This window comes from Equus przewalskii, chromosome 15 (genome assembly GCF_037783145.1).
Source record: "Equus przewalskii isolate Varuska chromosome 15, EquPr2, whole genome shotgun sequence".
Lineage (NCBI taxonomy): Eukaryota > Metazoa > Chordata > Mammalia > Perissodactyla > Equidae > Equus > Equus przewalskii.
Genome location: NC_091845.1, coordinates 77,502,680 through 77,525,959, shown reverse-complemented (window position 1 = coordinate 77,525,959; position 23,280 = coordinate 77,502,680). Strand labels below are relative to the sequence as shown.

The 23,280-nt window shown below is 45.1% G+C and overlaps 1 protein-coding gene across 1 annotated transcript in view; it reads right to left on the bottom strand.

The window, feature by feature from the left end:
* GRK7 (G protein-coupled receptor kinase 7) overlaps positions 1 to 14,198 on the bottom strand; it is a 33,093-nt gene extending 18,895 nt beyond the window's left edge. Inside the window, exons 1-2 of the mRNA XM_008529341.2 lie at positions 12,124 to 14,198; positions 10,432 to 10,869 (exon numbers count right to left, since the gene is read on the bottom strand). Of these exons, the coding sequence (XP_008527563.1) occupies positions 10,432 to 10,869; positions 12,124 to 12,735 (1,050 nt within the window). The 5' untranslated portion in view covers positions 12,736 to 14,198. The remainder of the gene's footprint in view (positions 1 to 10,431; positions 10,870 to 12,123) is intronic.
* Positions 14,199 to 23,280: the final 9,082 nt, after the last annotated feature.

The following is a 23,280-nucleotide window of genomic DNA, read 5'->3' as shown; positions in this document are numbered from 1 at the left end:
TTTGGTCCCTGGATTGCGTCATCTTGCACGCTGTGCCCTGCAGACCTCCTGGCTCTCTCTCCTTACTCCCACATCTCACCATACGCCGTCCACCCAGTTCCCAGACCCTCTGCCTCACTCCCCTCCTTTTTACCCTCACCCAACCCCCTCATCCTGCTTGTCCTTCCAAGGCTGATCTTGTCACTTCCCTGCCTGAAAGCATTCAATGGCTCCCTAGCGCTCCTGGCATCAGGTTCAAATGGCCTTGTCCCCTCCAGCCCCCAGAGTCTGACAACTCTCTACACTCTCCAGGCGTACCTTTGTCACGCCTCCCACCCTGTGACTCCACACTCCAGGCAGCTGCAGAGCCACTCCACTCTGTGACCGAACCTCACGCCCCTCGATCCAGGCTTTTCCGGGGCCAGGGTTTTTCAACCACGGCACTACGGATGTCGTGGGCCAGATCATTCTTGCGGCGGGGGCCTGCGCTGTGCATTGTAAGATGTTAGCAGTATCCCTGGCCACTACCCGCTACATGCCAGCAGCATTTCCCCAGTGAAGACAGCCAAAAATGTCTCCAGACATTGCCAAAAGTCCCCTGGGGGCCCAAATCGTCCTCAGTTGAGGAGCCCTGACCTCTGATGGTGCCTGTGCCTGGCCCACTGCGCTCCCTCCTCAGCTGCCTGGCTTCTGTTTACCTTGTCAGTCTCCTCTTGGTTATCATTTCCTCCTGGAAGCCCTTCCTGACCCCATGACCCCATATTGGGCCAGGTGTCCTTCCTATGCCCCCAACTCGGATAGCCCTCGCCACACTGTATTGTCACTGCTCTTTCCTTGTTGGTCTCTTCTCCGTCCGGGGGCTTCCTGAAGGCAGGTTCCCTACTGTACTCAGGGCCCAAGTCTGTTCCTGCCACACAACCTCCCCTAATAAATCACCCTTGACAGCCCCTCTCCCTTACGCATATCAAACCGTCACTGAGGCCTATTCATTCTGAAATCTCTCCCGTTTGCCCATGGTGTTCCGGCTCCACCTCCTACTCTGTGGGCTGAGCTGCCACCATCTCTCACCTGGATTACAAATGGCCACAGTCCACCTGAATCCCCTCTGATCTGGTCTCACTTCAGACGGAGGAAGTTTTTCAAAACAGAATTCTAAGCACGTTGCCCCCTTGGTTAAATCCTTTCAAAGGCTTTTTTTTCTTAAGCAAAAAGCCGAAGTCCCTACCACAGCCTGTAATGCAGGTGTGGTCTGGCCCTGCCACCCCTCTGGCTTCATTTGAACCACTTTTCCTCTTGCTTTGTGCTTTTCATCTCCCCTAAAGCAGCAGCTACTGTGCACTGGCTGCTCCCATTGCCTGACCTGCTGTGCCCCTCCTGGAGTGGCAGCCGGGGTACTCTGCCCAGATCCCCTCTTCAGGGTCGCAGCCTCCACTCCTCACCTGCTGGGACCAGGGTCGGCCTCCAGTGCGGTGGAACAGGGCCCTGTGCTCAGAAGCAGCCCTGTGCTGGGGTTTCATGCTGTGTGGAGGCTGTCTTGACAAATTTTTGCATTTGTATTTTGTAAGTTAAGTCCAGTGAGACGATGTTGCCTGTGCCCAGGTCTTGGAGCCTCGGCTCACACACAGTCCTGTCTCCCGTTACCTTCCTGCCTCCCAGCAATGGGTCCTTGGCTGTCTGCTCCCCTGTCTCTGCTCAGCAACTGTTGCTACCTGGTGTCCCGCTGGGAGCCTGGACTGGGATGCAGGGAGGGTTGGGGTCAGGCACGTGCTTTCTCAGGTCCAGTTGTGGGGTGGGGCCCCGGGTGTTTCTGAGGGTCTCCATTCACCCCTCCTGTGTCCCCGAGCCTGAGGGAGTGGGATATTAAACAGCAATTTAAAAAACACCAGGACTTGTTGAAAGATTGAGCATGGAAGAAAAGAGACACTTTTTCCTGATATTTGAATAAGGGGTCCTGCATTCTCACTTTGCAATGAGCCCTGAAGATTATGTAGCCAGGCCAGGCTGGGACCGTTGACTGCTGGTAGCTCACAGCTGCCCCCATCCCGGAGCACCACCCTGTGCAACAGGGAGCCGCCTCGCCCGAGCTGCCCCCTTCTGGCAGCTAGCCAAGGCTACTGACTGGCTCCTGGAGGGGCACAAAAGCCCAGACCCCACCTCGATTTGGGCCATCCCAACTCCAGAGCTGGCTGAAGGATTAACTGAGGTCTTAGCTCTGCCTCACCATGGGTCAGCTCCTCCCTCCACCCAACCCTGCCTTCCTCAGGCACGTATCTCGTGAGAGTGCTCCCTAATGAATCTCCCACACGTACGTCTGTCTCCGAGTCTTTTTCTAGGGAAACCAACCTACGCCCTTCCCCAGCTACTTTGTTGAGTGAACTCCCATCTGTCCTTCTGATATCAAGTGAGTTGTATTTCCTCTGTGCTTAACTCTCGGATCCTCACACATTAAGTCAGATCCTCTTTGGAGAGCCCCATGGACCACATCTTCACAGCATTTATCATAATTGAAATTTTACATTCATCTGAGTGATTGTGAAGTGCTACTTCCCCCACTAGACTATCAGCTCCATGAAGGCAGGAAATCATGTCCATTTTTGCTCATTGTTCTATCCTTCATGTTGAGCACAGTTCTGGCACCTGGGAAATGCTCAATGAATCTATGTGGAATGAATGATGAGTGAATAAATGAATGACTGTCTTTTGAATGAAGGAATGTTAAAAATAATTCCAAGACTGTCATGAATATTTTTGAATTCCCTTCATAGTGGTAAATACTTTGAAGACGGATTTCAAGTTTTAGTAGTGGTCCAAAGTTACTAGGAACTAAATTTAGTTAATGATGGTGGTTATAATTTTGGTGAGACCAGTGTGTGACCATGAAGTAACCAGGATGCCTCTACTGTGTGGCTCTGAAACTGGTTCTCAGAAGTAAATTCTCAAAGAGAAAAAATTCTGGAGCAGGGTCATAGTGGTTGTGCCGTATGTAGGTATTAACATCCAGTGAAAGACATTCAGAGATCTTTTTTTTTTTTGAGGAAGATTTGCCCTGAGCTAACATTCGCTGCCAATCCTCCTCGTTTTGCTGAGGAAGACTGGCCCTAAGCTAACATCCATGCCCATCCTCCTCCACTTTATATGCAGTACGCCTCCCACAGCATGGCTTGCCAAGCGGTGCCATGTCTGCATCCAGGATCCGAACCAGCAAACCCAGGGCCGCCAAAGCAGAACGTGCGTATGCACTTAACCGCTGTGCCACCGGGCCGGCCCCCAGAGACCTTTTAAAAATTGCTTACTCAGTGTGTCTCTAGCGTTACAATAAAGGCTTCAAAACAAATATAATGCCCAAACTCTGTCACCCATTATCCCTCTGAATGTGAGGACTTGGTCAGAAGCTTCAGGACAGGACAAAGTAGCTATGTTACAAGCTTTTGGGATGCGGTTCTAACTTCATTCCCATTCCTGACAAAACAGCAAGTTTTAAGGACTCATGTTCCATAAAATCGGAAGGTCACTGTTCTCCACATAGAATGCTGGAACTGAGAAATCCCAGCATGAGCCCCACTGCCCAATTTTCCTATGACGTGTTTCTGGAGTCTCTAAGAAGTGATATGAACTAGTTTTATTGTGCACATGTAGACGTCAGCTGAGACCAGGCAGGAGGGCTTATCTCACGCTTTAAAGGTGGATGCAGACAGTGGCTGGACCGCATTTAATTATACGGTGCCCAGCGTGGGAGGCTGGCTCTGAGACGTTAGTCACCTCGCTCCTTTTGCGTAGGCTGGAATGCTCCTTTTCTGAACTCTTGGCTCTGTCAGAGGTTCAGCTAGACTTGTGGTTGGTGTCCATATCAGACCAGACTGAGGAAGATACGCTAATGTTATCACATGCTCTTATTCCGTCTGAGTTGTACTGGGTGGGGAGCCTTTTAAAGCATTAAAAACCATAGGCCATATTCTATCCTATTTGTGACCTTCAGAAGGTGGAGTCAAAACAGTAAGTGCTCTTGAATCTGACGTACCTGGGTTCACAGCACATACTGGCAATGTGACTTTGTGTGGGTAACTTAACCTCTCTGATTCTCAATTTCTCCATCTGTAAAATGGGGCTAATAATAGTCCCGACATCGTAGAATCTTTTTGAAGAGGATCTAGATCTCATCACCCCTTGATTAAGGGGTCAGAATGCTTCCAAAGTTTTCAAACCATTGAGGTAACAGCAGTTATTAGGAGCAGCCACTGTTTTCGCCTGTCTGACATCCATTTCCTCTTCTTTTCCATCCTGATTTTCCTTTGGAGAACACATTTCTCTCCTTTCAGTCCATGATATTTAGATGGGACCGACGGTCTCCCTGGCTCCTGGGAGCAGCTGTGATCCAGTCCTGCCCAGCAGAGTTGGCCGTGGTCGGGCACGTGACCTGAGTTGTCCGTTGAGAGTCTTCCCTGGGATTGCGAAGGGACTACCTGTCAGGAAGTGCTTTCTCTCCATGGGGTGCTCAGTTGGCAGGATATGTGAGGAGCTGCTGGTGGCCTCTATGTGGGGAGCCCCTGCCTGAGAGTGAGGCCAACACCAGAGAGCAGAGCTGGGAACAGAGGAAGAGACTCCCAGGGACACTGCTCAGACACCTGCCGCAGGCCAAGCCTCGGGGCTTCTTAGTTATGTGAACCATCAATTTGATTGTCTTAAGCACCTTTGTTTGGTCCTGTAGGAACCCTGCATGATAGTCCAGTAAACCACAGTAACTTATTCCATGTTTAATCTTTAGAGTTTACAAGTCTTTTCCTCCAAATAATCCAAAGACTATCTCACAGACTCCTAAGATCTTGGAGATTAGAGATGTCCCATGGTCTGCCTGTGATGGCAGACATGATGAATGAGGGATAAGCCTGGGACAGGGACCTAGGTTTTCTGCCTCCCAGCCCCGTGCTCATTAGCATCCCTGCCTCGCCTCGCGGGGCCACCACAGTCTGTCTCAAACCTGGGCAGAGCCACCTGTGCCTTTAGGGGCCTCCCTCAGTCACCACATTCTAGGAGTGGTTCTGTGCCCTCCCTGCCACTCCACTGAGGACGGCCACCTTTAAAGAGAAGTAAGTACAGATGTGGGTCTTGCTGGAGCCTCAGTGAGAGGCCAGGGGGCCGAGCTCTGGACGTAGGACTGCGGCACCCAGGGCCCTACCTCAACCCGCTTGCCTTCCGTGTGGCTCATGACTGTAGCTCTCTGCAGATTCCCCTTTCTCCCAACCTCAGTCTCTTTCTCCTTCAACTCATCTTACATAGTGTCAGAGTCATCTTCCTAAGAATCACTCTGGTCCTTGCACTTTCCTGCCGAAAAACCCTCAATGACTCCCTACTGCCTGCAGAGCAATGGCCCAAGTACCTCACCTAGTGTCCCCCCCAGTTGTCTGAAAGGGCCTGTGTCCCTCCAGGAGGCCAGCTCCTACCTAGGCAAGAGCTACCCACTTGGAAGAATTTCCAATTCTATTACAGCCTCAAGTTCTATGATAACAGATGGCAGGCATGGGCGCTCTGAGCCCTGATGGAAAGTAAGGTACTGTCCCTCTAACAATGTCCAGCACCTTGCAATCTTCTCCATTAATTCTGATGCTATCATACAAAAAATCTTTCCTCTGGCTGCCTTCCTTTGCTAACACTTTGTAGGAGTTTTCTATTGCCATGTAACAAATTACCACAGACTTAGTAGCATGAAACAACACCTGTTTATTAGCTCGCAGTTCCGTAGGTCAGAATTTTGGGCACAGTGCAGCAGGCTCCTTTGGTCAGGTCTCAGAAGGCCAAAGTCAAGACGTCTGCTGGGCTGCATTCTCATCTGGAGCTCAGGATCCTCTTCCAAGTTCACACGGTCATGGGAGAATTCAGTTTGTTGTGGTTGTAGGACTGAGGTCTTTGTTCCCTTGCTGTCTGTTGCCAGGGGCAGCTCTCAGCTCCTAGAGACCACCCACATTCCTTGCCACATGCTCCCTCCATCCTCAAAGCCAGCAATGGAGTCTTGAAGCCCTCTCGTGCTTTAACTTTCTGACTTCTGCTGCCTCTACTTCTATTCCCATATTTAAAGGACACAAGTGCTTAGGTCAGGCCCATCTGGATCATTTCTCTTTTGATTAACTCAAAGTCAACTGAGTAGTGATCTTAATTATATCTTCAAAAATCTATTTTTCCCTGTAATGCAAATATAGTCCTTGGAATGATATCTCTTCATATTCACAGGTCCAAGAGGAGGAGATCATACAAGGGCAAGGGTCATTGGCCGTCATCTTAAATGCTGCCTCCCACACCACTGTAACAATTATTCTCTTGTTTTAATGGCTGTGTGAGTTAAGAAGCTGAGTCAGAGTTCCTAATCCTTATTAATAAGATGTTTTTTTTCCTGGGGGCTGATGTGACAGATGCTCCCAGCTCACCCAACACCTATTCTCACTCCCCCTCTCTCCTACTATGCCCTAAAATAGAGGCTAGAAACGGAAAAAGTCTATTTTTCAGGCTCCCTTGCAGCTAGTGGTGAACATGTGGCCTGGTCCTGGCCAACAGGATATAAGCAGAAGTCTGCTGCCATTGCTCCTCTCTCCCTCTTTCTTCTGTCCTGGAATGTGGACTTGATGTTTGGAGTTGTAAAAATCATCTTGTGACAAGAAGCAAAAGGGCAGGAGGGTTTTACAGAGAGCTTGGCCCTGGAATTGTCGAGAATCTGGCATTCTGTTTTATGTAGCAGGAAGCACTCCTAACTTGCACAAGACTGCCTGAGTAGCTGAACGAGCAGTTCCCAAAGCCACGATGCCTGAACTTTTCTGGAACGACTGCACAGAGTCAATGCAGACAGCAGCCTTTAGAATCAGGCTGACTTTTCCTTCTCACCTTATTCATAGTGTTCACAGGAATTCTTTATACAGTATCTTGACATCAAAACAATGTTAGTGGTCACAGACACCCTGTAAACATGTCATTTTTCATTTCTTGTGTGAAATGTCGTAAGTGTAATGACCTTAAAATCCACTTGGGGGCCCCATTACACGTGTGGGAGCTGCAGAAAATAGGAGACCGAGGGGCTTTGCCTCATGTGTCGAGGGGTAAACTGTGACGGAGGGAGGCTTTCCTTTCTTCTGTTTTTTTTGTCTTCCAATCTTGCTCTCTGACTCTTTCGCCCCCATTCCTCCCAACGGTCCCCTGGGCTTCAGCGGCAGGCACGGGAACTGGGGCATAAAACTTCTTGGATGGGGCAAGTGGTCTCAACCCTGAAGTTTGATCTCATGGGGCAGAGAGGGACTCATGAAAGGCCAAAGAGCCAGAGGCCTCTAGGCAGTAAGCTTCTCCACCGAATGCATTTGTACAGCGGACATGATTCCTGCAGGTTCCAAAAGAGCCAGAGACCTGGATGCAGGAGCCCCTGAAGGAACCGTCCTTAAAATTCTCTTGGAGCCAGCCCTGATGGTCTAGTGGTTAAAGTTTTAGGTACGCTTCGCTTCGGTGGCCCGGGTTGAGTTCCTAGGTGCAGAACCATGCCATCCATCTGTTAGTAGCCATGCTGTGGCAGCAGCTCACATAGAAGAACCAGAACAACTTACAAGTATACACAACTATGTACTGGGGCTTTGCAGGGTTGGGAGGAGGAAGCAAAAAAAAAAAAAAGGGAAGAAGATTGGCAACAGATGTTAGTTTAGGGTGAATCTTCCCCTGCAAAAAAGAAAAAGTCCAAAAAGAGCTAAAATCTTTTTTTAAAAACCTCTCTTGGCCCATGAACAGAGCTGGAGGAAGACTGAGAAGGGATTTAAAAGAGAGAGACAAAGCTACGTGTCTCTTAAGCCCCCAGCAAGGTGCAGCTATGTCACCCACTAGCATGACGCACAATAGGGGACACTCAGAAGGAGCATTTCTGCTCTGCATAACCGACAATACAAATTCAAAACCCTGAAGTAATGCTTTTCAGGGTTTTTTCGTGTACAGACAGCATGAATTCACTCCATTCCTGTTTCCACAGCAAGGTCCCAAGGAGACAGCCACTGCCTCCTCCTTCTCGTCCCTCCTCCCTGCCCATCAGTAGACAGTGTGACAGAAGTCCTCCATGCCGCCTGCCTCTCCCTTGGTTTCTCCGCCATCATTCAGCCTCTTTCCTTCCTATAGAACCAGCACTTTCTCTCCTGGTTCTTATCTCAGCATCTAAGTCTGCTCCACTCTTCCCACCTTAAGACTCCACCCTCCTCACTGTGTCCCCCTCCAGCAACCGGCATCCCTCCTTCCTTAGTCTCACTCCTGACTTCCAGGTCAATCCAACCTTCACAGTCTCAGTTTAGACCTTGGAAATTGTGCTCACTGAGGACACTGGTCTCCAAACTGCCACATTGCACAGCCTGCAAGACCTCTCTGCAGCATTCAACAGTGCCGACATTCTCCTCCCCAAAACCTCCCTCCTCTGGCTCCTGTGGCAGAGGTCACCAGTTACCTGCTCTATGTGCAGCATTTCTTCTTCCTCACTAACTAGAATTTCCTTCTCCCCCTCCAAAAAACACACAACAAATGTCATTTATCAATTTCCCTGACAGATAGGGGTGGCCAGATAATAGCTCTAGCTAATAAGATTTAAATGGAAGCTGTCAGATGGGACTTCCAGGAAAGCTCCTTAAATAGAGGCACACTCAGCTGCAACCCCATTTACTCCTGACTCTTCCTCCTTTCTCCTGCCTGGAACATGGACCTGATGGCTGGGGCTAGAGCAGCCATCTTGCAACACATGGAAAAGGCCAAAATCACAGAGACATTGATCCCATCATCCTACAGCTGCTCAACTAATGCCAACCACTGCTTATCTCCACACTACTTGTTACATAAGAAAAATAAACCCCTCTTATTTAATCCACTGTTATTTGGGTTTTCTATGATAAGCTGCTGAAATCAACCGTTAACTGATACAGCTCCCGTGACTATGCCACTCCTTCTCTACTCCTACTTCTTTAACCTTCTCAAGGCCCCTCTTCTTCCACGTCCCCTACATGTGGATGATGCTCAGCTTCCATCCCTGGTCCTCTTCCCTCACTGTCTCCCAAATGACTCAGTGGTGTCTGGTGCTTCCCAAGCCATGGTGAATCCAAATCCGGATATCTAGCCCAGATCTTTCCCCACAGCACCAGACCTATCCGTACAAATGTCCAGTGGACATCTCTACCTGCCCTTTGCCCAGGAGCCCCACGCACAATACGATCACAGTCGAACATGCCAGCTTTCCCAGAATTCCGCTCCTCCTTCTGGTCACTGGAGGTAGAGACCCTCCCCGTCCCTCACCCTCATACCCAGCTGGTCCTGAAGTCTTATCAAGTGTCTTTCCAATAGCTCCAATTGACTCCCACTTCTTCAATCCTGCCATCTTATACAGCACCTGGGCCACTGCATTAGCCCCCTAACTAGCTCCTTTGCCTCTCATCTACCTTCCAAATTGGCTATTAAAAATGCAAATCTAATCATGTCATTCCTCTTCTTAAAACCCTTCAGTGGCTCCTTGTCCCCACAAGAAAGCGTTCCAATGCCTTTGCACGATCTGAGCCCTGCACATCTTGGCAGCACCCCTTCCATTACAGCCCCATAAAACCACCTATACTTTCCCAAACATGCTAAGATTTTTTTCACCTCCTTGCAGGACTGTTCTCTCTGCTTTGCAAGCTGGAATCTGTGCAAAAATAAACTTTTAAGTGAATATTTAGGAACCTGACTTGGGCCCTTGTCTTCCTGGGGAATCTCCCAGACACACAGTGGTAAAGATCTATCAGAATGCCAGAGATAATGTACTGTTCACTTAACATAACTGCTTAAGTACAATTCCATTTTTGATCAAAGAATTCTCTGCAAGTCACTTTGTACCAAATTGGTCAAAATCAACATAAGTTGCCTTTGTTCTCTTCTATATATTTTCATTTAAAATTTCACCTTTCTCCAATGTAAAACATTCTCCCATACCACACTCAACAGGAAAGGAGATATTTACTTTAATGTGCTAAGTGTTAGGGTGTTCTTCTTTTTCTTTTTCTTACCTTATTAAAATTTACCTCCTAGGATTCTGAAATTTCAGGGCGCAACCCCTAAAATTTTCCAGAAGAGGAAATTAAGGCTCTATTGACTCAGGAACATGGCACCAGGGGGGTGGTTATTGGTGGAACATAGCTAGACCCTAACTATGGATTCAGCTCTTGCCATCTCACCATGAAAGCACAGACCATCTCCAGCCTACAAAGAACACTCCCCTCTGACTCCAATGAGAGGAGAGCAAAGTAGCCCCAAACAGCCAGCTAAGCTAATCCTCTTACACCGCTCTACTCAAGACAAGAGGACAACATAAAGGCTTTGGGAAAAAGGAAACTAGAAGAATTACATCCAAGGCTCTGTAGTCTTAAACAGCCCTCTCCCCTCCTCTCCGACTCTGTGCCCCATCCTTGGCGCAGAGGGAGAGCCACTCACCCTCTGGGTGATGGGCTTGTCATCCTGGATCTGCACGGCCAGCCCTAGGTCAGACAGCCTGCAGTTGCCGAGGTCGTCCAGAAGCACGTTCTCAGGCTTCATGTCCCGATAGACGATGCCGAGGGAGTGGAGGTGCAGCACGCCACAGGTGATCTGGGCCGAGTAGAAGACCACTCTGCTCATGGCCAAGCCCCGCGTGCCCACGCTGTAGATGTGGAACTTGAGGTCGCCCCCATTCATCAGGCTCATGACCAGGCAGAGATGGGACTTGCTCTCGAAGGCATAGGCCAGAGAGACGATGAAAGGGCTGCTGATCCTCTCCAAGATTTCCTTTTCCGAGAGAGCCATTTTCTCGCCATTTTTCTTCTTCAGCCGCTTCTTGTCCAGTTTCTTACAGGCATACATCTTACCGGTGTTTCTCACCTGAACAGCACATACCTTAAGGAGAGAAAGAGAGGGAGAGGAAGAGGCAGAAGTAAACGGCACTGGAGGGAAGAAGGAGAGGATAATGCGAGGGGTGGAGGGGTGGAAATCAGCCAAGGTGAAAAGATGGCAGGCTTGTGAGAAAAGAGAAGCTGTAAGTAAGAAGTGTCCTTTAAGAAAGAGCTGGGACCCCAAGGAGGTTCCACTTCACTCCCATGAGGTGGGCCATAATAAAAGAAAAAGGGAAAATAAGTGTTGGTGAGGATGTGGAGAAACTGGAACCCTCATGCACTACTGGTGGGAATGCAAAATGTGGAAGAGCATATATGCAAGAGAAATGAAACTAGGTATTCAAACAAACACTTGTACATGAATGTGCATAGCAGCCCTATTCACAACAGCCAAAAGGCAAAACAACTCAAGTGTCCATCGACAGACGAATGGATAACGAAATGTAGTATACCCATACCACTGAATACTATCCAGCCATAAAAAGGAAGGAAGTACCGATACCCGTTACAATGACTGAACCTCCAACACATGATGCTGAGAGAAAGCAGCCAGACACAAAAAGTCACGTATTGTCTGATTCCATTTATAGGAAACATCGGAATAGGCAAACCCATAGACAGAAAGCAGACGAGTGGTCACCAGGGGCTGGGGGCGGGGGTCTTGGCAGGGGGAGTAACCGTTAATGGGTATAGCAGTGATGAAAATGTCTTAGAACTAGATATGGGGGATTGTTACACAACACTGTACTGTACTAAATGCCCCTGAATTGTACACTTTAATGGTTAATTGTTAATTTTATGTGAATTTTAAATTAAAGATTTTTTTCTACTTAAAAAAGGAAAGAGCTGAGCACAGCAGTGGTGCAAAATGAATTCTCAGCTTTACTTCAAGATGAGTGTTTTCTTAGATATTTGAAGTTTTTCTCAAATTACCTCCGTTACCACAATTACAGGGGAAGGGAGCTCTCCCACGTATGTTGCTACACTTTCCAAAGTGTCCAGGGCATCTGAGTGTGTTCCTGGTGTGTGCCTCATGAGAAAGATTCTTGGCCAGTTCCACATTTTGTCTTTCCTGTGCCACTCTCATTTTATTTCACATGGTGACCAGAAAGAAGAGGTGACAGCCAGCTAAGAATGCTCTGCACGTGGCTCTGAAATCAGTTTTAAGGTCCCTTGAGACGAAAAAAAAAAAAAGTGAAACAAAACCCTTTGGTGCCGTATCCTTCACCTTCCAGCCTGGCTATGCAGAGACACTTACCTCCCCAAAGCCACCTTTCCCCAGCACCCGGAACTCAGTGAAGTAGTTGTCTGATACGGGTTGCATCTCAAAGACTTTCCACTGCAGAAACTTGTCATAGAAGGGGCTGGCCAGGAAATCCCGGAAGGGCTGGTCCTGCAAGAAGGCCATGGCCTCGGCCTTGGCCAGCGCCACTAGGCCCACTCGCTCTTCATTGGTGGTGGCTGCTTCGCACTTGGTGACCAGAGCTGGGCTGAGGAAGGGGTGCGGGTGCCCTGGGGCCGGGGCCGCCGCACAGGTGGCCACCAGCCCCTGCAGCATGCTGTCCTTGTCGGGGCCCTCCTCAGCCAGCTCCCAGCTCTGCGCCTCCTCCAGGAAGGCCCCGGCCTCTTGGTACGGGGGCACCGTGGCTAGAAAGTCCCGGAAGAGGCGGCGGCCGATGGGCTGCTGCTCGCACAGGCTGTCGAAGTCCTGGGGCAGCGCCTGGCGGATCTCGGCGCAGCACTGCGGCCCGGGCAGCATCAGGCTCCGGCGCCGCCGCTGCAGCTCCTTGCAGTCTCCCTCCGAGGTCTTCCGGGCCTGCAGGTAGGCCGTGTTGGCGATCAGGTTGTCCAGGCCCCCCATGTCGACCATGGCTGAGCACGGAGCGCGTTCCCCAGGAAAGCAAAGCAAGGACGAGGGCTGCCGCGGAGACTCGGCACGTCTGGGGCCCAGCTGGCCGGTTCCTGTTCTAACGTCCAGGGGATTTGCAGCGATTTCCCCGGTCTGCGCGTGGGACTGGCGGAGGGTGCAGGAGGGTTCTCTTGTAAGAAGCTTTGCTGGCTATGTATAGCCGACCGGGGAAGGGCACAGCGCATGGTAAGCCCCCCGCCCACCGAGGCGAAAGCAGCCTGAAGCACACGCAGGGGCTACTTGCTCATCATGGGTGCCTCTCTCCATCTACACCTGCTCCCTGAACACACAGCTACCATTTCCCAAGGAAGGGAGTCCTAATAAGGTGGCGTTGTTTGTTGCTGACAGCAGTAACCTATTTCTAATGTTACATGTTTCCAGCGGGCTCAGGCTCTGTAAACTCCCAGGAATAACAAATAGGCCAGGAAGACAACTGTGAGGAGCTGGAGAGGTTCTCTTCCTTGGGTCTTGCAGCCTGACGCAGAGCAGGTTACAGAAGGGAATGCTGCGACCTTGAGTCCTGACGCGTGTTCCCAGAGGCCCTTGGGGACTCAAGTCGTGGCCCTCAGCGTGCGCGGTGATCCTCCACAGCCGGCTGCATCTTGAACAACCTGCAGAGGTCCTCCAGCTACGGCTTTCTAGTTCTGAGGGGTCTAAGACCTAAAGTCCCTGGGTTAAAAAATTGGGGGGGTGGGGGGTGGGGGGTCACCTTGACCCAAAACATCCCATGAAGTGACATAAGCAGGAAAGATGTTCCGCTTCACGGCACGTGGTCCAGACCATTCCAAGGGCACAGTCTAACCAGTGGAATCTGTGTGCAAAGGAGCCTTATGTCGAGACCCAGAGCAGAGACCTCTCAGACATGGCCCCTGGACATCTTTGCCCAGGCTCCCTCAGGAGGCCAGGAAGCTCCCCTCCACCAACATCACTCAGAGCCGTCCCAGACCACGACCTCACAAAGAACAGAAATTGGTTTAGACAGAGATCAGGCTAAGAACCTCTCCTCCAAAAATAACACTTGTGTCCTACAGGGAAAGAATACTCAGGCTTTTTCTTCACAAAGCAAGGCTAAGGCAGCTTAAAAACAAAGTCATTCACTATTATACCAGAGTGTTTAAAGCGGAAAAAAAGAGAGAGAGAGAGGAGGGAGGAGGGGAAAAAAGGCCAGTCTTTTTCCAAACAAACAACCTCCAGCACATACTCTGTCCAAACATCATCACGACCCGGTCGGTCTGCCTGTCAGAGCCTGCCCACCGTTCCCCAGAGCAGATAGCGCTTGGCCTCAGCTACCAGGAATTATGTAATGAACTCGTGGGCGCCCTTTGGCTTTGCACCGCTGCGCTGTAACGCTCACCGGTATGGCCGAGATGGGCGATCTGCACCAGAGGCCACTGCTCAGCATCACGCCAGCTGCTTTGAGTCCCACACAAGAAATGTTGGTACTTTTTTTGTTCTCGATGTGTCATCCCAGCTCCACATTTCTGAGTAGTGAAAAATCAGTCTGAGAATCTCTCCTGACAAGGAAATGCCTTTTCTCGTGGTTCTTATGAATACAGTGGCAATATAAGAGGGCAGAACTTTGAGAAAATGGTAGGATTGTCATCACATAGATATTTAACCTTATCACCGAAAAAGCACTAATGAATATATATGCTACGAACTGCTTGCTTCCACTTGCCCCTATACTTTCATTATTCCTGAGTAATCACTTAACCCAGCACTGGCCAAGAGAAATATGCAAAGCCGCAGATGGAATTTAAGATTTTCTAGCAGCCACATTAAAAAGGTAAAAAGAAACAGGTGAAATTAACTTTAATAATATGTTTTATTTAGCCCAGTATAGCAAAAATATCATTTCAACATGTAATTGATATAAAAGTTGCTAATTGGATATTTTACATCCTTTTTTGTGCCCTGAATTTTCAGAATCTGCTTTTTATGTTATGCTTAACACCCATCTCAGTTCAAACCGGCCACATTTCAAATGCTCAGTAGCCACATGTGGCCAGTGGCTGCCTTAGTGGACAGCACAGACTTAACCCTTCTTTATGTAGCGCTGTCATTCATAAATAAGAGGAAGTTTTTCTTATTTTGGTTGTTTTCTAATCAGTAATACCATAGACCATCTGGGTAAAAAAACCTCACTCTCTTAGTAATTAAAAATTATCCGACTGATGAGGATAGAATTTAGAGAATATTTGAACACAAAGTTTAGACGTTATGCAATGACTATAATGTTGCCTACTGGCAATTTTAAACAGAGTATCACTATTTTTTAAGTTTTACCTACCTGAAGAAAAAAAGAGAAGTCTATTTATAATGGAACACTTTATGTGATTGCTAACAGCTAGGGTCCAGGGCTTTTCCCAACTTGATGAGACAGTAATTGTAGATCCAATTAAAGAATAGCACTAAATCCTTAGCTTAGACAGAGCCAAGTGCCGGGCACATTCAGGATACCTTGCGCCAGTGGGGAAGAGTACCAGAAATCCTGGAGATGTAGCCCAACGGTTACAAGCACTAACTCCAGCACTGCTTAGGAGAGCTGAGTCCTGGCTCCAGCAGGTCCAAGCTGTGTGATCTTCAGCAAGTTACTTAACCTCTCTCAGCCTCAGTCTCATTATCTGAAAACAGAAATAATAAATGTTGATTCTTGAGTAAGTTCTTGAGAGAAGTAAATGCCAAATAGTGCCTGGCACTAAGAAGTGATCAAAAAGTATTAGCTTTTAAATGATGACTATCAATGATCAAAACCTGATACAAAATTATGCTTTTCTGATATGCAGATTAGAGACAGGAGAGACCTCAGCAATGTGGAAGAAGGTGGGCGCGTGTGTCCAATGTCCCCCTAGCATAGGACAGCCAACTCGGGGTTTCGCGCGAGCTCGGAAAGCTGCAGGGTCTGGTGAAGCTGGAAGACAGGGAGATTAGACTAACTGACATGCGAGATTTCTAACAGCAAACTATTGCAACTAAATGATTATTATGTTCTGTCACACGAAAAGAGGAGATATTTTATTTTGAAAGAAAAATCAACTTTTATGATAGGAGAAAACAACAAAAGTATTTTAGTATCTTTTATGACTAATTTTGTAACCTGGAGAAAAGGAAAAAAATGCTCTTTACCCAGATCTTCCATTACATTTTGCATCATGGTGTTTAAAGCATTATTTATAATGTGTCTGTCCTTACATTTTAAAATGCTCTGATGTCACAGCATTAGAAACATAAAGAACATAAAAAAGTTTAGGTTAATGAATAGTAATAAGGTATGCTTGGTTTGTTTCTCTTTCAAAGGATTTTTAATTTTGAAAATACATCCTAGGCTAAGGAACCTTGTAAAGCTAGGTTTCTAGTAAGAATGTGACTTTCCTTCACAACGCACCATTCTCTGCATGGTCCGGTAGAACGTTTATTTGAGGATCAAGAATTATGAGATAATATAACTTGATATTCTATGGTCTCAGAAACAAAAGACATTTTAGCAGTGTAAATTCTGAAGGAGACTAATATGTTAGCATTAGGATACCCACAGAATCCAGATTATTCTTCAACTTCTGATTTAAATCCTTCCGTACTAAAGATGTTACTTTTTTTCTTTCAGTAGAAGCCCTCTACTGGAAGGGAAAGCAAAAGAGTCTTTATCCTTCCAACCTAGCTGACCACACTTTATATTTTAATAATTTGGAAAAATCAAGGATATCTTGTTGGTTAAAATTTGTTGACTATAAAACAAAGAAGAGGTGGAGCTAGATAGATTTTAGACTATTGTTTCAATGTGGTCATAGAATTTTTTCACAAAAATTTGGTTTTAAAGCACTTTGTCTTTTAAAAATATTATTTTATTGAGGCCATATTGGTTTATAACACTGTGTAATTTGAGGTGTATGTAATTATATATCAGTTTCTGTATAGACTGCATCATGCTCACCACCAATAGTCTAGTTTCTATCCCTCACCATATATATGTGCCTCTTCAGCTCTTTTGCCCACCCACCCAGGCAATCCCCTTCCCTCCCCTCTGGTAACCATCAGTCTGTTCTCTTTATCCATGTATTTGTTTATCTTCCATATATGAGTGAAATTGTACAGTGTTTGTCTTTCTCTGTCTGGCTTATCTCGCTTAACATAATACCCTCAAGGTCCATCCGTGTTGTTGCAAATAAGACAATTTTGTCTTTTTTTATGGCTGAGTAGTGTTCCATTGTATATATATACCACATCTTTATCCATTCATCAGTCAGTGGGCACTTGGGTGCTTCCATGTCTTGGCTATTGTGAATAATGCTGCAATGAACATAGGGGTGCATAAGTCTCTCTGAGTTGTTGATTTCATGTTCTTTGGATAAATACCCAGTAGTGGGATAGCTGGGTCTATGGTATTTCTATTTTTCATTTTTTGAGAAATCTCCATACTGTTTTCCATAGTGGCTGTGCCAGTTTGCATTCCCATGAGCAATGTATGAGGGTTCCCCTTTCTCCACATCCTCTCCAACAATTATTATTTCTTGTCTTGGTAATTATAGCCATTCTGATGAGTGTAAGGTGATGTTTCATTGTGGATTTGATTTGCATTTTCCTAATAATTAGTGATGTTGAACATCTTTTCCTGTGCCTGTTGGCCATCTGTATATCTTTGGAAAAATGTCTGTTCATAGACTCTACCCATTTTGTGATCAGGTTGTTTTTTTGCTGTTGAGTTGTATGAGTTCTTTAAATTAACCCCTTGTTGGATATATGATTTACAAATATGTTCTCCCAGTTGGTGGGTTGTCTTTTTGTTTTGTTGATGGTTTCCTTTGATTTGCAGAAGCCCTTTAGTCGGATGTAGTCCCATTTGTTTATTTTTTCTTTTGTTTCCCTTGCCCGAGTAGACATAGTATTCGAAAAGATGCTACTATGACCCATGTCGAAGAGTGTACTGCCTATACTTTCTTCTAGGAGTTTTATGGTTTCAGGTCTTACCTTCAGGTTTTTAACCCATTTGAGTTAATTTTTGTGTATCGTGTAAGATAATGGTGTATTTTCATTCTTTTGCATGTGGCTGTCCAGTTTTCCCAGCACCATTTATTGAAGAGACTTTCCTTTCTCCATTATATGTTCTGGCTCCTTTATCAAAAATTAGCTGTCCATAAATGTGTGGTTTTATTTCTGGGCTTTCAATTCTGTTCCATTGGTCTCTGTGTCTGCTTTTTGTGCCAGTACCATGCTGTTTTGATTACTGTAGCTTTGTAGTATATTTTGAAGTCAGAGATTGTGAGCCTCCAGCTTTTTTCTTTTTTCTCATGATGGCTTTGTCTATTCAGAGTCTTTTGTTGTTTCATATAAATTTTAGAGTTCTTTGTTTGTTTCCATGAAGAATGTGATCAGGATTTGGATTCAGAGTGCATTGAATCTGTAGATTGCTTTAGGTAATATGGACATTTTAACTATGTTTGTTCTTCCAATCCATGACCATGGAATACCTTTCCATATCTTTATGTCTTCTTTGATTTCTTTCAATAATGTCTTATAGTTTACGTTCTATAGGTCTCCTTGGTTAAGTTTATTCCTAGATTTTTTATTCTCTTTGTTGTGACCATAAATGGGATTGTATTCTTGACTCCTCTTTCTACTAGTTCATTATTAGTGTATAGAAATGCTGATTTTTCTAAGTTGATTTTGTACGCTGCAACTTTGCTGTAGTTGTTGATTATTTCTAACAGTTCTCTGGTGGATTCTTTAGGGTTTTCTATATATAGAATCGTGCCCACAAACAGTGAGTGTTTTACTTTGTCCTTTCCAACTTGGATACCATTTATTTCTTTTTCTTGTCTAATTGCTCTGGCCAAAACTTCCAGTACTGTGTTGAGTAGGAATGGCGAGAGTGGGCACCCTTGTCTTGTTCTTGTTCTCAGAGAGATGGCTTTCAGTTTTCCCCCATTGAGTGTGACGTTTGATGTGGGCTTGTCATATATGGCCTTTATTATATCGAGGTACTTTCCTTCTATACTAATGTCATTGAGAGTTGTTTTGGTTTTTTGAGGTTTTTTACCATAAGCAGATGTTGGATCTCGTCAAATGCTTTCTGTGCATCTGTTGAATCATCATGTGATTTTTAGTCCTCATTTTGTTAACATGTATACACATTGATTGATTTGCAGATGTTGAACCATCCCTGCAGCCCTGGTATAAATCCCACCTGATCATGGTGTATGATCCTTTTAATGTATTGCTGTATTTTATTTGCCAACATTTTGTTGAGGATTTTTGCATCTATGTTCATCAGAGATAATGGCCTGTAATTTTCCTTTTTTGTGTTGTCTTTGTCTGGTTTTGGTATCAGTGTAATGTTGGCCTCATAGAATGAGTTAGGAAGTGTTCTATCTTCTTCAATTTTTTGGAAGAGTTTGAGAAGGATAGGTATTAAATCTTCTCTGCATGTTTAGTAGAATTCTCCAGAGAAGCTATCTGGTCCTGGACTTTTGTTTTCTGGGTGGTTTTTGATTACCATTTCAATCTTTTTATTTGTGCTTGGTCTGTTTTGATTCTCTATTTCATCTTGATTCAGTTTTGGAAAGTTGTATGAGTCTAAGAATTTATCTGTTTCTTCTAGATTGTCCAATTTGTTGGCATATAGTTTTTCAAAGTACTCTCTTATAATCCTTTGTATTTCTGTGGTATCCATTGTAACTTCTCCTCTTTCATTTTTGATTTTATTTATTTGAGCTTTCTCTCTTTTTTCTTAGTGAATCTGGCTAAGGATTTGTCAATTTTGTTTATCTTCTCAAAGAACCAGCTCTTAGTTGCATTGATCCTTTCTATTGTGTTTTTAGCCTCTGTTTCATTTATTTCTGCTCTAACTTTTATTATTTCACTTCTTCTGCTGACTTTTGGCTCTGTTTGTTCTTTTTCTAGTTCTGTTAGGTGTAGTTTATTTATTTGAAATTTTTCTTGTTTATTGAAGTAGGCCTGTATTGCTATAAATTTCCCTCTTATGACTGCTTTTGCTGCATCCCATTTGAGTTGGTATGTTGTGTTTTCATTTTCATTTGTCTCCAGGTATTTTTTGATTCCTTTGTTGACCCAATGATCATTCAGTAGCATGTTGTTTAGTTTCCACATACTTGTCACTTTCCCAGCCTATTTTTTGTTGTTGATTTCTAGTTTCATACCATTATAGTCAGAAAAGATGCTTGATATGATTTTAGTCTTCTTAAATTTATTGAGGCTTGCCTTGTTTCCCAGCGTATGGTCTATCTTTGAGAATGTTCCATTTGCACTTGAAAAGAATGTGTATTCTGCTGTTTTTGGATGGAATGTTCTCTATGTATCTGTTAAGTCTAGCCAGTCTAGTGTTTCATTTAAGGCCACTGTTTCCTTGTTGACTTTCTGTCTGGATGATCTATCCATTGATGTAGGTGGAGTGTTGAGGTCCCCTACTATTTTGTGTTGCTGTCAATTTCTCCTTTTAGGTCTGTTAATAGTTGCTATATACTTTGGTGCTCCTGTGTTAGGTGCATATACATTCATAAGTTTTATATCCACTTGGTGGAGTGTCCCTTTTATCATTATATACTGCCCCTCTTTGTCTCTAATTGTCTTTTTTATCTTGTAGTCCACCTTGTCTGATATAAGTATGGCAACACCTGCTTTCTTTTCTTGCCATTTGCTTGGTGTATCATCTTCCATACCTTCCCTCTGAGCCTATGTTTGTCTTTAGAGCTGAGATGTGTTTCATGGAGGCAGCATATTGTTGGGTGTTGTTTTTTAATCCATCTAGCCACTCTGTGTCTTTTGATTCAAGAAGTCAATCTATTTACATTTAGAGTGATTATTGATATATGAGGGTTTAATACAGCCATTTTATCTGTTGTTTTCTGGTTGTTCTATATTTCCATTTTTTTCTCTTCGTTTGTATGTCTCTCTATTTTTGCTGAGGAAGATTCATCCTGAGCTAACATCTGTTGTCAATATTCCTCTTTTTGTATGTGAGCTGCTGCGACAGCATGGCCACTGAGACGAGTAGTGTAGGTCCCTGCCCAGGAACTGAACCCAGGCCACCAAAGTGGAGCACGCTGAATTTAATCACTAGGCCACAGGGGCTGGCCCTCTTCCCTTGTATTTCCAACTGCCATTTCAGTTTGGTGGTTTTCTGTGATGGTTTTCTCAGTTTTCTATTTATTTATGATTTGTGGCTCTATTCTGATTTTCTGTTTAGTGGTTACCATGAGGTTTGTATAAAAGATCTCATAGATGAGATAGTCCATTTTCTGTTAGCCTCTTATCTCACTTAGCCTAAGCAGGTTCTATCCCTTTCCCTTTCCCCTTCTGAGTTATTGTTGTCACAAATTATTCTTTTTTCTGTTGTGAGTTTGTGACTAAATTGAAGTGATTATAGTTAATTTTGATGTTTTCCTTTCCTTTATCTTTTATGATATAACTAACTGTTTTCTAACCTATTCTGATATAGAGCTGTAATCTTCTGATTCTATCTATGTATCTCCTTTTTCAAAGTTTTGTAAACCTTTGCTTTTTAGTTTCAAATGGGAGGGGTCCTTTCAATGTTTCTCGTAAGGCAGGCCTAGTGGTGATGAACTCTCTCAGCTTTTGTTTATCTGGGAAAGCTTTCATTTCCCCATAATATCTGAAGGATAGTTTCACTGGATAGAGTATTCTTGGCTGAAGGTTTTTGTCTTTCCGTATTTTGAGTTTATCATTCCACTCTCTCCTAGCTTGTAAGGTTTCTGCTGAGAAATCCACTGAAAGCCTGATAGGAGTTCCTTTGTAGGTTATTTTCTTCTGCCTTGCTGCCTTAATATTTTTTCTTTGCCATTGACTTTTCCAGCTTTCTTTATATGCCTTGGAGAAGGTCTTTTTACACTGATGTAATTAGGAGTTCTATTAGCTTCATGTACTTCTAAGTCCAGTTCCTTCCCCAGGTTTGTTCTTCCCCAGGAAGTTCTCACCTACTATTTCTTTAACAAACTCTCTGCTCCTTTCTCCCACTCTTCTCCCTCTTGAATACCTATAATCCTTATGTTGCTTTTCCTAACTGAGTTGGATATTTCTCAAAGAATTTCTTCATCTTCTAAAATCTTAGTTCTCTCTCCTTCACCTGAAGTGTTTCTATATTTCTATCCTCTAAATCACTGATTCTGTCCTCCATAATGTCAGCTCTATTTTTTATGGTTTCTAGATTATTCTTTATCTCGTTAATTGTGTTCTTCATATCCAGAATTTGTTTTCTTTTGGCTTTTTTAAGAGCTTCAATGTCTTTGGTGAAGTATTCCTTCTGTTCATTAATTTTATTCCTGAGCTCACTGAACTGTCTTTCTGACTTTCTGTAACTCATTGAGTTTCTTTATGACAACTATTTTGAGTTCTCTGTCATTTATATTGTACATTTCCATGACTTTGGGATTGGTTTCTGGAGACTTGTAATTTTATTTCTGCTCTGAGGTGTTGCTGTAGTTCTTCATGGTGTTTGATGAATTGACCCTTTACCAGCATCATATTTGTGGTAATATCAGGTCACAGATCCCACCTGCCACCAGTGGGGGAGGAGAGCAGGAGTTGTATTTTCTGATCCTTCCCCATCTGCTGGAAGTTGTGCTGGTAGGGCTGCTCTGCATTTTGAGGCTGGCTGCAGCCTCTTAGTGGGTCACACATACACATGCAGAGAGAGCCTCTATGCCCTGTTAGTGGGTCAGTCTCATGCTGGTGGACCACTGTGCTCAGCAGGGGACCAGCTGAGCTGCTGTGCCAGGCAGGAGGGGAGGGGCACTTTCTTTCAAACATGGGCTGGCTGTGTGCTTATGGGCAGCTCATCTGAGCTGCTGCACTTGGTGGGCAGGACTCCTTGCAGGGGCTGAGCTGCCACCATTTGGTGGGAGTGTTCCCATGAGCAGGGTTGCTCTGGCATGGTGGGCATTCCCATAGTCTGGGCTACTACTTTGAAAGTGTTCACCTGCAGGCAGGGTAGCCCTGGACTCTTCTTACAGTCAGCTGCTGCGTGAGGACCCATGTCCTGGATTGCTGCCACCAGGAGGAGGAGGAGGCGTGTGCTTACCTACTTCCACTGCTTCCTGGAGATCTGGTCCACCCACCTTCAGATGTATGGCTGTGAGGATCTCTCAGCTGTCCTATTGTGCTGTATAGGGAATCCTCTGTTGCTTAATGAATGTCCATTTAGTTATAACTTAGAGGTGAGAGACAAGGGGAACAACTCACTCCGCCATGATGTAATGACACTCCCCAAGCACTTTTGTCTTTCCTGTTGAAATACTGAACAGGAACTGCCTGATTTTCTTTAGCAGAGTTCTAGAGACAATTGAAGTTTTCTTAGTGAAGTTAGGAAGGAGTGCTACACAAGGTATTTTCAGAGAAATTAGTATAAAAATCAAATGGAATAAAATCACCATTTTATCACACTATTTCTAGACATCTTTTTGTTATGGGAAATCTCAAACACAGATAAAAGTAGAGAGAATAGTAAAATGAACTCTCATATACTCAACACCTGAC